The sequence below is a fragment of the Orcinus orca genome, chromosome 8 (assembly GCF_937001465.1).
Source record: "Orcinus orca chromosome 8, mOrcOrc1.1, whole genome shotgun sequence".
Classification (NCBI taxonomy): Eukaryota; Metazoa; Chordata; class Mammalia; order Artiodactyla; family Delphinidae; genus Orcinus; species Orcinus orca.
Genome location: NC_064566.1, coordinates 54,643,323 through 54,658,353, shown reverse-complemented (window position 1 = coordinate 54,658,353; position 15,031 = coordinate 54,643,323). Strand labels below are relative to the sequence as shown.

Sequence of the window (15,031 nt, the reverse complement as noted above, 5' to 3'; positions counted from 1 at the left end):
TCAAGTTGCTGAGATTATAGCATATTCAATTAGTGGTATAGCATATTCAATTAGTGGTAAGGTTCATTCCAGGACAGGGCAAAAGCTTAGTGAAATAGATAGCATCCAATCTGGGGAAAAACTCATTGTCTTCTTGAGACAAGGGTCTTCTGATGTTCTGTATCTTCAGGTTGAGGCAAGGGCACCTGATGGCATAATGGTTGCAGTAGGTTTTCATAAAGAAAGGAGAAGGAGAGGGAAAGGCCTCTCAGGACTTCCACTTATCATATCAGAAAGGACTAAGGAATTACAATGATAATCTTTATGAAATCCCAAACTTTTGATCCCTCCCCTGCATTTTGTACTTTATCCTCTCTTTAGCATAGAGAGTAAAATTCATAGAAGAAGAAGGAACTATGATCTTGTGTTCAGGGTTTGGATTGGGCTAGGCACGTAGAGAAGCTGTAAGCTGGTTTCCCCATCCACAGTTAGGCTTTGGGTGGGAGAAGGAAGCCCCCAAGGGCCTGAGTGGGGAGTGGTATCTAAAAGAAGAGAGGGAAGGTGGCTGAGTTCCTGAGACTGGCTACAGAAAGGTGGAGATCTTGAGGCTGATGTGTGTTTCAGAAGGAGTGACAGGAGAAGGTTTCTTCTGGGAGATTGGTGACTCTGGTAGCTTAAGTTGCATGTCAGCTGGACATGATGAATCTGGCTTTTCTCCACTGTGCAGAACGTGAAGACGGTGTCTGAGACCCCTGCAGTGCTACCAGTTTCAGAAGATGAAGATGATGATGATGATGCTACCCCACCTCCAGTGATTGCTCCACGCCCAGAGCACACAAAATCGGTGAGTCTTTGGGGACGTGGGCAGCTTTGTGATATATTAGAGTTTGGAGGGGGAGTGAGGGGTGGGTGCTGAGGCCTAGAGGTTTAATAATCTGGTAGCGGTCCTTAGATTTTGCAGGTGGTGAAATCACCAAATTACCTTGATTGAAAGGTATTTTCTGTATGATTAAAGACAAGAAGTGGTGTATTTATTTATCATTAGTTTGCACATAGTCCCAAAGTGTCCTAGATAATTGGTCTTTGTACCAACTTAGGCCTAGTTTACTTAGCCTGTTCACATACAGAAAGATATACAGAATTAATGTTACTTAGTGCAAGACTAACATAAATTATTCCAGTCTCCTGGGAAGCAACATATTAGTCTGCTATAGATCTTTTCTTCTCTGTTAAATGTGCAGTGTTCAGCCTCTTAGTACATCATTGATGATACTGTAAGACTCAAGAGAATTTATAAAAACATTAGTGCTATTAATATGCTGGACATCAGGAGTGCCTTTTTTTTTTTTTTTTTTGCGTTACGCGGGCCTCTCACCACCGCGGCCTCTCCCATTGCGGAGCACAGGCTCCGAACGCGCAGGCTCAGTGCTCATGGCTCACAGGCCCAGCCGCTCCGCGGCATGCGGGATCCTCCCGGACCGGGGTACGAACCCGTGTCCCCTGCATCGGCAGGCGGACTCCTAACCACTGCGCCACCAGGGAAGCCCGGCAGTGATTTTTATTTAACTTCTTTTGAGGTTCTTGCATCTCTGAATAGCCAGGTCCCTCTGCCCTCACTTGGCACAATCTGCCTTTTACATGGTTTGGCATCATTGAGCACTGATCTCTCATCAGATGATACTCTACTAGTGTTTCTTTGTTTGGACTTTTTATTATGACAAGAGCTTCATAATGAAAGAATGATCTGGGGCTTAAACTCTGTGATAATACAAAAAAAGATTGTCTCTGGATTAGAGAATTCGTGGAAGTGTTCAAGCAGATGTTGGTTGACTGACTATGGAGATGCTGTGGAGGACCTTCAGGGGGATTAGATGACCTTTAGGATTAGAATTTATAAGCAGAATCTGTGGAATCACCCTTTCTGTAGGCTACAAAGTCACTTTAAGGAAAATAAGCTTCAAATTGGAGCGTTCTCAGGATATCTCATATTGGTATGTTTTTTTGTTTTGCAAGTATGTTCATTTAAAAATTTTTCCCACTAAACCACGAACTCCTGTGTGTGTACACACACACACACATATACATTTACACACACATATATATGCAAATACATATATATATATATGTATGCATTTGCAGTGCTTAACATAGCTCTTGGAAGGTTTTAGAAAGGCAGTTAGTATTGAATGAATTGATAAATTTGATCTTGATAGCATTGCTTTCTAAAAAGACATTGTTAATTCCTAATTTATAGAAGAAGCTGAGATTTGGAGAGGTAAATTGATCTACCCAAAGTCTCTAAGTAAGCAAAAGAGCTAGAACTTGAAAGCAGGTAATTGACCCCAGGTCCAGGTTGTATTCCAGCGTAGCACAGTGGCCTTTTTATGTGAGCAGACCTGTGCTGGGAGCCAGAAAAAGAGAATTTTAGAGAAGGAAAAAGCAGGGTTCGTGCCCTTAAGGAGGCATGTCAAGAAAACTAAAGGAGGAGGAGAAGGCATGAAAGTACAGGTTTAGGTGCCAGGTATATAGTTTGTCTACATGTACAAGAATAGAAAATTAAGAAATCATTATGCTGGAATAGTCAGGAAAGAAACTATAGTCTCTGGTCTGTGTCTTGACTTATTGCTATTTCCACTATGTGGAAAGTTCTCTCCCTTTTCTACCTATTAAAATCATGTCCATCCTTCAAGATCCAGCTGAAGAATCCTATTTATTTATTTATCGATTCATCAAACATTTTCCTGAATGCTTGCTTTCTGTTAGGCAACTGGTTAGATATAGGAACTCAGGGATGAATGACACAGATTCCCTGTCTTCATAGAGCTTATAGACTAACCAAAAAATTGTGATATTTTTATGAAAAAAGGTGATAAATGCCTTGATGCATCTCCTGGGGAAAGGCAGTATAACGTATGATCACCTCTTCTGTACATTAATAGTATACAGTTTGCTCGTATCTTCTGACATTTATCCCTTTTGCCTTGCAGTTAGGACTTTCTCCAAGACTTCCTTCACAGGAATAGTGGATGGGGCAGCATTTTGTACAGCAAGGCAAAGAACAGATTCTCAGTAAATGTTTATTAAGTAAATGAATGAATAGGAAATATAATAATATTTGCCAAAATTTGAAAGCTTAGTGTCTTTTGGGTGTGATATTACTCATTTCACACATTAATTAATTTATTACCACAGCAACTCTAAAAGATAGGTATCACTAACATCACCATTTTACAAACGAGGAAACTAAAGCATAGAGAAGTTAAATAATCTGCCCAAAGTCATACAAGGTAAGAATAAGAGTTGGGGGCTTCCCTGGTGGCGCAGTGGTTGAGGATCCGCCTGCCGATGCAGGGGACACGGGTTCATGCCCCGGTCCGGTAAGATCCCATATGCCACGGAGCGGCTGGGCCCGTGGGCCATGGCCGCTGAGCCTGCGCATCTGGAGCCTGTGCTCCGCAACGGGAGAGGCCACAACAGTGAGAGGCCCACGTACCGCAAAAAAAAAAAAAAAGAATAAGAGTTGGGATTTAAGTCCAGTCAGTCAGTTTCCAGAGTCTGTGATCTAAATGACTACACCGTTACTGCCTCTTAAAGAAGAACAATTGCAGTTCCTTCTCTGTGAGGGTTCAGGATTTAAAGAGGAAGTAACTCAAATGAAGATAATGTTGTGTTGTATTAGCCGTGGAAAGTACTATGGGAATACAGGATATTCATTTCAGCTTGGGAAAGAATAGAATTTTACAGATGAAGGGGATTCCCATCAAATGACAGAATGTCCTTTAAACTATTTATAATGAGAGTTGTCTAACTTGTACTGAATATCTTAAGTGCTCAGACTGTCACTAACCCTTGTGTGTACAGTGAGAGCAAGGAAGGCCATTCCATCCTCACAGCCTGAGTATAGAGGAAGAGTGACATAGATTTTGACCTAGGAGAAGGGATGAGTTTACTGGGATTTGTTCTGTGGATGTTCTAACACACACATCTAAGAGAGACTGGCCTTGACAAATTTTTGCACCAACAATGCAGGTATACACACGGTCCGTGATTGAACCACTTCCTATTACTCCAACTCGGGATGTGGCTACGTCTCCCATTTCACCTACTGAGAATAATACCACTCCGCCAGATGCTCTGACCCGGAATACTGAGAAGCAGAAGAAGAAGCCTAAAATGTCTGATGAGGAGATCTTGGAGAAATTACGTAAGCACTTCCCAGGTTTTTTAATTTCCCTCTGGTATGTGACTGGTCAAGCACAAAGGTGGAATTCTATTGCTATAAAGATCTTGGTTCTGCGCTAGGTGTATGTGGCTGGCTGGCTGTGCTTTACATCTTGGCCAGACTGTGCTTCTCTTCACCTGTCCTTGCACCCACCTCCTCTGTCTCACCAGCCCTGATTAGATGCAACATTAGGATGGGAATGTGATGATAGCGTGGATAGCCCACTTTAAGGGCTAGAAATCACTTACCACTGGGCATGGGTTATGGAGATGACAAATAGCTTTTACCTAGTGAATAGTCTGGAATGTTGTGTTGAGAAAGACCGAGGCCTTGTCTAAACCTGGTGGGAAAGAGTGCTATGTTGATTATTGATGTTTCTGTTGACAGAAGATGGATCTGCCGTCTTGGCTGAAGGAAAAGAAGTAAGGGAAACTAACATTTTGTGAGCCTGTGTTATGTGCCAAATGACAAGCAAGGCATTTTCTTGATTTTTTTTCATTTACTCCTCATTTTAACCCTTGAAGACAGACATTATAATCCTCATTTTTTTGCAGTTAAGGTATTTGAGGCTAGCGATGCTAAATACTCTGCGAAAATTCACACAGCCAAAAAGTGACAGAGCTGGGGTTAGAGCGCAACTTGTGCTCCTGTGATCAGAACATGCTGTTTCTTGCAGTCAGGTGGAAACTTCCATTTTACTTTTTTTTAGTGACCATAAATATTAGGGTAGCTTGTTTCTCTTTTTCAGTAATCTGCAGGAGAATTCATATGAGAAGAAGGGACTGGGTTGGTCTGTAGGCTTGGAAGAATCATCTGACAAGGCCTTTGATTTATTCTTTGAACCTATCTACTTCTAAAGAGGATTGGATGTGACTGATTTGGTCAAGTCTGCACACTGGCATTGCTTGTTAATGCTGAGGTTTCTGGTTCCTCAGCTTAGCAGCTCTCGATTTTGTCCTGATAATTCTTACTTGACTTTTAAAAAAAATTTCACTCTTTTAAAAGTTGCCCTTGCCCAGAGCCCTTACGAAATGATGAAATAAGAAAAGCCACTTACCTAGCCGTCTGTTTACTCTTGTATGTATTCTTTTTCTCTGAACCAGATTTTTTTTAAACAGTGATACTTAGAACATAGAATTCTGGAAAGCAGACTGGCCTGGGAGTTATGGACCCTTGGGTTGAAGCACAGCCACTAACCTGCATGTTGGGCGATTTCCTACTGTTCTCTGGCCCTTGTTTTTCTCACCTTTTAAATAGGGATGTTAATACCTGTCTCATTTGTAAGTCAGATGAAATAATGTATGTGAAAAGTACCAAATACTAGTAATTGGTATTAGTGGAAAGGACTTTGGACTGGGAGACCAAAACCAAGCTCCTAGTCTTAGCTCTGACACCAATTTGCTGTGTGACCTTGAGGGGAAGTATCTTCCTTTCTGTGGGCCTCAGTTTTTCCATATCCAGAATACTTTTTTTGAAACTGTCAACTCTCTCATACCTCTGTGTCTTTGCACTTGAAGTACTTTCTGTTGTAACCCTTTCTTGACTTTCTCTCCCTGGCTAATTCCTACTAACCCTGTAAAAATTAGTCTAGCTATCACTTCCCTTCTGAAGCCTTTCCAGTCTATATTTTTGCCTCTTTCTGTATCACCACAGTTATTATATTTTCATGGAACTTTATACTTATTGTCTGTCTCCCCTGAGATTAGAGCTTCTTGAGAGCAGAGACTGTCTTAACTGTGTCTCATCTATCTCTTTATTTGTTGCATTCAACATAGAGCTTAGTACATAGTAAGTGAGCATGTTAAAATGAGTTAATGTCTATTGAATGAATGGATTTTAAAATGAATGAATAACTTTTAGGAGTTTAGAATTGGATTAGAGTACTATGAATAAAAGCGGTAAGGAGATGAAACTTTTGGTTGAAACTTAAAGAGGGAAAACTAAGGACCTGCTTAGTGTGGTTTTTAGGTATTGGAGATAGTTCTTTAATCCTTGCCAGCTCAGCATTTGGGAAAATATGGGGCCTGTTTTGTATGTTGATCTGGGAAAAACTGATTCATGTTCTCTGTTTCTTTCAAAGGGAGCATAGTGAGTGTGGGTGATCCTAAGAAGAAATACACACGGTTTGAGAAGATTGGACAAGGGTTAGTAGGGGCATTTTCTTCCCTAGAAAAATGACTTAAAATTGTGTGTGCTGGTATATATGATTTTGCTTTTGTTTTGCCTCTCATAAATCTTGTTCTGCCTCTCATAAATCTTGTTCTTCTTTCTCCACCTCACCCATCTGAAGGCGTTTTGTTAGGCTGACCTCAGGTTTACAGAATTATGTTTAATATGTGAGATGTGCCATTAGCTGACATGGTTGCTAAAAATACACCTGTGGTGAGAGTGAAAAACCCATTTATTTTCTTGGCACAAAACCTTCTTCCCAAATTATAGCTCTGCTTTTCCAGATTAACCCTGTTTACCTGATGCTGAGACCTACCAGCACTAACATGAAATGGAAGACTCAGAACTGCAGACTCTTCTGCTAGTATAATGGGATCTGTTTTTCTAGTGGATGCCAGAATTCATGTCTCCTGCTCTCTGATTCCTTCTCTGCATCTTGTATACTGCCCTCAATGTACTGAACTCAGCAGATCTTAACTGAATTCCTGTTAGGTGCTAGGCACTGTGAATACAGCTATGAATCAGTCTCTCCCTTCAGAGACCCCATGGCTACAGAAGGAGATAGACAGTCAAACAAAAAATTATAATATACTGTGATGTCTTAAAAGTGGCCATTATTTTGAGTAAGAGAAGCCAGATACAAAAGAGCAGGTGCTGTATGATTTTATTTATATGGAGTTAAAGAACAGGCAAAACTAATGCTAATATAAGTCAGAATAATCATTGCGTCTGGGAGGGGAGTGTTGATTGGGATGTGGCAAGAGAGAACCTTCAGGGGTGATCGTGATGGTGAACATGTAGGTGTGTACGTATTGAAAAATCATCAAGTTGTGTACTTGAGATTTGTGCAGATTAAGTAAGTTATACCTCTGTATAAAAAAGAAAAATAATAAGTTTTTTACAGATATACCCAATTAGCTAAAATTAAAAAGAAACTGAAGAAAAGTGTCTGGCTTGTAGAAAGCTCTCAGGGTTACTTGAGTGAAAGCATTGTTGTTAATGAAGTAATTGAAGCTTTCTGTTTTAGTTTTCTTTTTTATGCATCCAAGAACTTCTGAAATAAGATAAAGTAATGCATAATATACTGATGTTGTATTTGTACAGTATTCTACAGCTTACATCTGTTATTTGCATCTATTGTTTAATTCAATCCTCAAAACAACCCTGGACTTGAGTGCATCTCATTTTTTCCTGGTCTGGTGCTTTTGTGAGTCTGAACTGGTATAAGGTAGTTAACACCTTGAGAAGAAATTGTTTTGCTTGCCTCAGAGTAATCTGGGATGGTATTTCCTTTAGATAATTACATTGAGATATTAAGAATGTAGCAGAAAGGTACACAGACAAGTGTGGGCAAGTCAGGTCCTATCTCTGGACTTCAGTTTCTTCATTTAAGCGAAAGGGGCTGTGGATTCAGGGTCTTTCACCTCCCAAACTGCTGATGTGTGTGTTCAGATGTATGACCCATAAATAGGCACTATCTGCAAAAGTTGTTTTCCTTGCTTACTTGACAGGTGTGTTAGTGCTAAGGGAGGAATGCAATATGTATTAAGCACCTATGCTGATGTTTCCACATTCCATGATTTTAAAAGTGTACATGGCACATAAATAAGATAAATTAGTACTATTAAAATTTTGCTTGTTTTTTTTTTCCCTTTAAGACCTGAAGGTTTTTTTGACCTGGAATTCATATGTCTAATCATATGTCTATTTGAGGCAGAAACAATCAGGAACTAACCAGTGGGCCTCAATAGCTTCTGAGCCTCTGTAATCATGGAGACACAGTCTCAAAATGTCCAGTTCCCTGAGGACTGGGCATATTTGCCCTTAAAGAATGGTGTATCTGGTGGGATAGGGGAGAATGGGGACAGGAATATAGACATCAGCTTTATGACAGAAGATGTCTAAAGGTAGGATGATCAGGCAATGGGGAAAAAACTGCCAATGCAAAGCATCCCATCCTTATTTGATTGTCCATATCTTATGATGCCAACTTCCTGACATGTAGCTCGGATCCTAACTAAAGAGTTGTAGTTGGGAAGCTGGTGACCATAATTTCTTTCTTCCAGGCAAACTTACAAGTGACTTTTCCCCCAAATTGACCTGACTTCCCTGGGAAGCATAATCACAGAGCTTGCCTAGAATACATTTTTGCAGTACATAGAATTTTAAGTTTCTTTCAATTGTATCATATAAGTCTGACATACTGACATGTAAGGTTACAAATATTGTTGCATATCACTCATCTACAAACACACAGGGTTCATGGTTATAGGCATAAAGTGTGGTTTTTAGTCATTTAGAATGGACATGATTACTTTCCTAGCATTATTCCTAGTTTTTCTCTGCCATTCTTCGTCCGTCCCTCCTTTCTTCCCTCACTTCCTGATGGCCACTAGAGCATATATTCTCTTTACTACTACATACTGCCTCTCATGAGAGTGGAGTGGGAGAGGCAATGGGGAGGATTATTTTTGCTGCTATTTTTATTAACACTTGCATTGCCAGATTGTGTGTAGAGCTTCATTTGACAAATGTCACTTCATCTAACACCTGTTTTTTTCCTTCCCCCACCTGTTGTTCAGTGCTTCAGGCACTGTGTACACTGCAATGGATGTGGCCACAGGACAGGAGGTAAGTATCCACCACCAACTACTACTCCTTCAGTTCCACTGTTTCTTTTTTCTTTTTGTTAAGTTTTTGCCCTTCTTAGCTCAATAGGGACACTTCTAGTTTCTCAGTATTGCAGACTAGAACTCCTTAACATGATGAGATTTACAGATTTTGGAAAAAGTCACTTGTGCCTACAGTGCAGAGAAGAGATTGGGGGAGATAAGAGTGGAGCAATGAGTCAGGAGGTTACTGTGTAATTCCATGTGAGAGATGATGGTCTGGACTAAGGTGGTAGCATAGTATGAATGGGGAGAAGTGGATGAATTTGAGAGGTACTTAAGTAGATATGACAGAATTTGGTGAATGTGAGGTTGGCTCACAAGTGAGTGGTACTAGTCAAGGAGAAAGAACAAAGGAGGAGGTACAGATTTGAGGAAGTTAGATGTTGCCTGAGAGACTTTCTTGTGAAACTGCCTGGTGGACAATTATTTTTACAAGTCTGGTGCTTGGGAGAGAAATCTGATATAGAAGAGATTTAAACATGTGTCTCTTGCCTCCCAATCTAGTGGTCCTTCCGTTACTCTGTGCCCAGGATTCCAGTAGACATTGAAGTCCTCATTTGGAGGCACCCCTTTGTCTCTCACATTTCATAAGCTGGGAAGGCTCTGATCTTATTGCTAAGGACTGATGACCCAAGCTCTTATCTTCAGCAGAAGAAGCCATGAAGGGAATCTAGAGTACCTGAGGTTTCTATCCATCAAAATCATTGGTTGTAGAGCAGGAATGTTGGAAGGTGGGTTGTATATGTGAGTTGCCTGGGGAAGATCTTAGCTCAAAAGACTAATGGGGCTCAGAGCTTAAGAGAGGCACCTCCTGTTCCAGTGAAAACAGAGTTGGGCTCTTCTGAGGGAGGCTACTAGGACCTGCTTGTATATGTTTGGTGGTTGAAACCCCATGGTGTACTGGAGAAGTCATGGTTAATAGGGACAGCACGTACCTCACTGTGCTCTGGTCAGGCTTTTACAAGTGTCTGAGCCAAATATTGAGGCTCCATCGAGGGTAAGTCAACTTAAAAAAAAAAACATTATTATGTTTAAAGATTTATTAATTGTTCTTTGATGTGAGAATCCAATAACCTAGATGTTTACCTTTACTTACTTATAAAACCTTGGGGAAGTCATTTGACCTCCTAAGCCTGAATTTTATTTATTTATAAAATGTGCATGATAACATATACCTTACAAAATGTGAATGAGTTGAGTGAAGTAATGCGTGCGAAAATATACCATAAACTAAGAATTACATATATATTAATATTTATTTGTATGTATTTATTTATTCTACAGAATGTTTACTGAACATCTGCTTTATGCTACACTTTGCGCTAAGACCTATGTGAAAGATTCAGGCATTAAAATCATATATGTAAATGTAAGAAACCATACTTTCTGTTGTGTACATATAAAACTCCTATAATGCTGGCAGGAACCTGTGATAAAATAATGGTAAAGAAGGACGGATGGTATCATTCTGCTGATTTTAAATATGCTGTATTGGAGGTAGAGATAGAAAAAAGGAGGTTATATTAAATATTAATACTAAAAAGAACCCTACCTGGTAGGTGATATTATTTCCTTTTTACTGATGAGGAATTTGAGACCCGGGAGTTTAGTAACTTTGGCCGGGTTGTGCTAATAGCAGTTAGCAAGGGCTGGGTTAGAATCTTTTGATTCTGAAATTTTAACTTGTGCTTTCTGGGCTGCAAGGCCGCAGCAGAGCTAAGGTTAGGCACCACGGCCCCTGGTCGTGTTTCTGGCCTCTGGGGCCTCACAGCCCTTGATGGGAGGCAGGCTGGTGCTGGCCGGTTCCTGGAAGGCCTGGAGGCTCCATGTGTGAGCAGCTGGCCACAGGAAACAAACGTGACTTCACTATGTGCCTGCCTTGTGGTTACAGAACTATGAGTGAAAGCGAGTGCATTAGGGTGGCTAATGCAGTGTAGCCAGGAAGGCCTCATTTCCTCCCCCAGGGAGTGTAAATCTTTAGTGGAGCTGGCGGGATACTCTGTGTTTGTGAGCAAGTGCCTATTGGGAGTTATCCAGCTGAGAAGAGGAGAGCTATTGTCTGTCATATGTAAGAAGATTAGCATATTAGTGCTGGAAATCCTCCAGTTACAGATCCAGCAATTAATTTTCAAGCCCATTTTTTAGAGGGAATGTGTGTAATAGAAAGAATAGACTGGAAGAGGCTTTGAAGTCATATGAACCTGAAAGCATTGATTATGACCTTGGGCAACTTTCTGCAAGTCTTAGTCTTCATTTTCTTCCCTGAAAATGCAGATAATGATTTTTGCTCGACAGGCTTGTTGTTAGGTTTTACAGAGATAATGTCAGTAGAGCACCTAACACAGCGCTGGCACAGAGTAGGCATTCAATAAACAGTAGTGGTGGGAGGGTGGTTTGTTTTTGCTGTCATTCCTGCTGTTAACGTTGTCACTCTTGCTGCTCTGTGCCAATTACTCATCAAATGCAGTTATGACAATGATTAGCATTTTCATTGTTGTCTTACTGTATTATTTACATTTCTTATGTATGAGTAACACATTGACCACTGTCTCATTTAGTTCTCAGAACAATCCTGTGAGGAGGGGATTCAGGGTGGGATTATTATCCTCAGTATTGATAAAGGGACCGAGGCTCAGAGAGCTTGTGACTAGTCAAGGTTAGTAAGTGACAGCCCCAGCCCCAGAGCTTAGGCCCCCAGAGTTCAAGTCCAGTTTTTTTTCCGTTATAGGAGTGCTATCTGCTGGCCTGAATAGGAGGGATCTGATTAGGTGAAGGGCATTAGCCTAGCCCATAGTTAGTCAGTAGCTATTGAAAAGGATTCCTGGTGTCTTGCCACCCCGTCTGTTATCCACAGGCTGCCTCTTTTCTCCCTTGCTGCTGCAGCAGTGACCTCTGTGAGGTTCACTAGCACTGTCGCATCCTCCAGGATGGCCTGAGGAACTGCAGAGAACCCAGATCTTAGTATGTGTTGTAAGGGCTTACAGTCTTAATGTAATGTGTCTTTAGATCACTGTGTTCCTCTTCAGACATTAGAAAAAGCTAGTCATCAGCTGTGATAGCAAGCTGCAGCCAGACCAGAAGCCTAACCTGGTAGGAGACTCCACTCCAAAGCAATTTTTTCTCACTTGGGGCAGGGAATGGAGGTGATCAAAATGTTTTAAAAAATCATTTCTATTCTTACTGATGAACTGGCTCTTGGCAGAAGATTGTTCATACTTGATTGAAGAAATAATAGAATTTGGATTTTTTCCATAAAAGTTGAATTATTCATCCTCTACACTTCTTGCTGATTCTGGAAAGACTAATTTTAGTTGTTCTGTTAGGTGTTCATATTCTTGGCTGTTATTTCTAGGGAATAAACATTTAGGAAATAATTTAAAGTCTACTCCTATAGGATAGGGCAGCCTATTGCTAATGCTCTTTGTGGTTTAAAAACAAAGTATTTATCAACCCACTCAATTCTGTCTTTTCCTCTTCATTTCTGAAAAGATTTGCTGAGCACCCACTGTGTGTCAGGCCCTGTGCTTGGCACCAGGGATTCTGAGCTTTCAAATGAGCTCTCAAGCTTCTCGAGAGACACGCCCTAACTAATCATCATACAATTCAGTATGTGCTGAGTTCCACAAGAGAGGTATAAGTATAATCTTATGGGGCTTTAAAGAAGGCAAAAAGCCTATCTGGTTTGGAGAATGAGGTTTCTTTTGGTCTGATACAAAGTATGAGAAGGTTTGGAACATGTGAAAACAGTGGAGCAAGATGTTCTAAATGGAGAGAAGCTCAGATTGTAGTATATGAAGGAATACAGTGAGAAAGAAGTAAGATAGGGGTCAGATCATAAGGACTTCGAATGTTGGGCCAAGGAGCATCTCTAGGCAAACAGGAGCCATTTCTGCTTTGAACAGGGGAGAGAGTCACCAAATGTGTACTGTGGGGAAGATTAATCTGGTTGTGTGTGCAGGATAAATGAGCGTCACTTTTGAGATTCTAATCCTGACTTTGCTACTGAATAGCTGTGTAGACAAGTCACATATCCTCTCTGAATCACAATTTCCTTATCTGTCAAAGGGGGTCAATAGTAATATTTAACTCATAACGTGTCTCAGAGGATTAAATGAAATACATTTGAGAATACCCTACATAGTACCCGACACATAAAAAAGGACACAGGGCTTCCCTGGTGGCATAGTGGTTGAGAGTCCGCCTGCCGATGCAGGAGACACGGGTTCGTGCCCCCGTCCGGGAAGATCCCACATGCCGCGGAGCGGCTGGGCCCGTGAGCCATGGCCGCTGAGCCTGTGCGTCCGGAGCCTGTGCTCCGCAACGGGAGAGGCCACAACAGTGAGAGGCCCGCACACCGGAAAAAAAAAAAAAAAAAAGGACACAAAAGTGCCTTGGAAACTAACGTGTTCCTTAAATTTGTATTATGTGAAAATTTGTTTATTTCCGTAGACACAAAGCCTATCAATTTCTTTTTCATACATAAACATTAAGGATCCCTTTTTTCTATTCTTTCTTAACCTGGTCAACTCTGATTTATTTTTCCACAACAAGTTCAAAAACTCATCTCCCCTTTATGAAACCTCTGCATTGATAGTGTGAAAGAGTTCTTGGCCGAGTTTTATGTTCCTGTAACACTTTGTAGGGACTTTTGTTATAGCATACCTCTTTTATATTGTGATTTTTAAAAGTATTTTTCTAATATAAGTATTTTATTTAGTAGCAAGTTTGATCTTCACACTTTGGTGCACATGAGAACTGCCTGGAGGGCTTATTAAAGTACAGAGTTTTTGAGGAAAAGGAAGTCCCTATTTACTTGGGCTTGGATTAAGTAGAGACCTAAGAAGGTAGAGAGATGAATGGAAAGATCAGTTTTTAAATTCTTTCACTTCCTCATTTAAATTCTTCATAACTATGTCTTATCCTCATCTCCAGTGACACCAGTACCAATACCAAGTAATAAATGATCCTTATACTCAGCAAGTGAACTTTTCCATTAAATAGAAAGTTTGAGCAAAAAAAAAAAAGCAAAACAAAAAAAACAACCCACAGAATTTCTGATTCAGTAGGTTTATGTGGGGACTGAAAATTTTTGTTTGTAGCACATTCCTAGATAATGTTGATGTTGCTGGTCTGGGACCTCACACTGAGTACTACTGGTCTCCGGAGATGAACTGTGATTTCCTCAAGGGCTAAGCCCATATCTTACTCATTTCTATCTCCTTAGTGTTTATGTCTGGTACTTAGTAGGTGTTCAGTAAATGCTGAGTGACTCTGGTTGTACATTGAATGTACTCTAATTTCAGGTGGCCATTAAGCAGATGAACCTTCAGCAGCAGCCGAAGAAAGAGCTGATTATTAATGAGATCCTGGTCATGAGGGAAAACAAGAACCCAAATATTGTGAACTACTTGGACAGGTATGGAGTGGTAGTCCTGTCAGAGAGACAGGGCCTTAGGGATGAATGGATGCTGAAGCTCTTAGGGGAGAAGGCAACACCAGCACTCAGAACTGCCTCCATTTAAGATTCATCTGTGATGTTTGGCTCTCTGCCAATGACCCTGCATGTTGCTGGACACCTCTGATTGCTGTACAGTATTCTGGGTTAGGCTGAACCCTACCACCCTGTAGCTTCTCACAGCTGGTCCTGATACTGTTTGTTCTACCCCAGGGAATGCCTTCAGCCCATCTGCCTGAGTCAAACATGTAGGTCTTTAAATCATTATGCATCTCAGATCTTTCCTTATCCTGCTTACCCTGCTGAATAACTTCTAGTTTGTCTGCATTCTCTTAAAATGTGACATTCAGTAGTTTCGTTTGAGATTTCACCATTATGGAGACATTGGGACCCCTCCTTTGTTCTAAACACTACAGAACTTGATTTGATTTTTTTTTTTTTAAGAGTTCTGTTTCATTGTTGACCCCTGGTAAGTTTGTAGTCAATTCAAATCTCTGATCCTTGTTTGTTGGAAGATTTTTAATCACAGTCTCG

The 15,031-nt window shown here is 40.7% G+C and overlaps 1 protein-coding gene across 7 annotated transcripts in view; it reads left to right on the top strand.

The window, feature by feature from the left end:
* PAK1 (p21 (RAC1) activated kinase 1) overlaps positions 1-15,031 on the top strand; it is a 197,457-nt gene that overhangs the window by 124,446 nt on the left and 57,980 nt on the right. For all 7 annotated transcript variants that reach the window (XM_033405790.2, XM_033405791.2, XM_033405792.2 and 4 more), the window contains 5 exons: positions 707-823; positions 4,009-4,183; positions 6,282-6,345; positions 8,953-9,001; positions 14,346-14,458. In XM_033405790.2, coding sequence (XP_033261681.1) covers positions 707-823; positions 4,009-4,183; positions 6,282-6,345; positions 8,953-9,001; positions 14,346-14,458 — 518 coding nt within the window. The remainder of the gene's footprint in view (positions 1-706; positions 824-4,008; positions 4,184-6,281; positions 6,346-8,952; positions 9,002-14,345; positions 14,459-15,031) is intronic.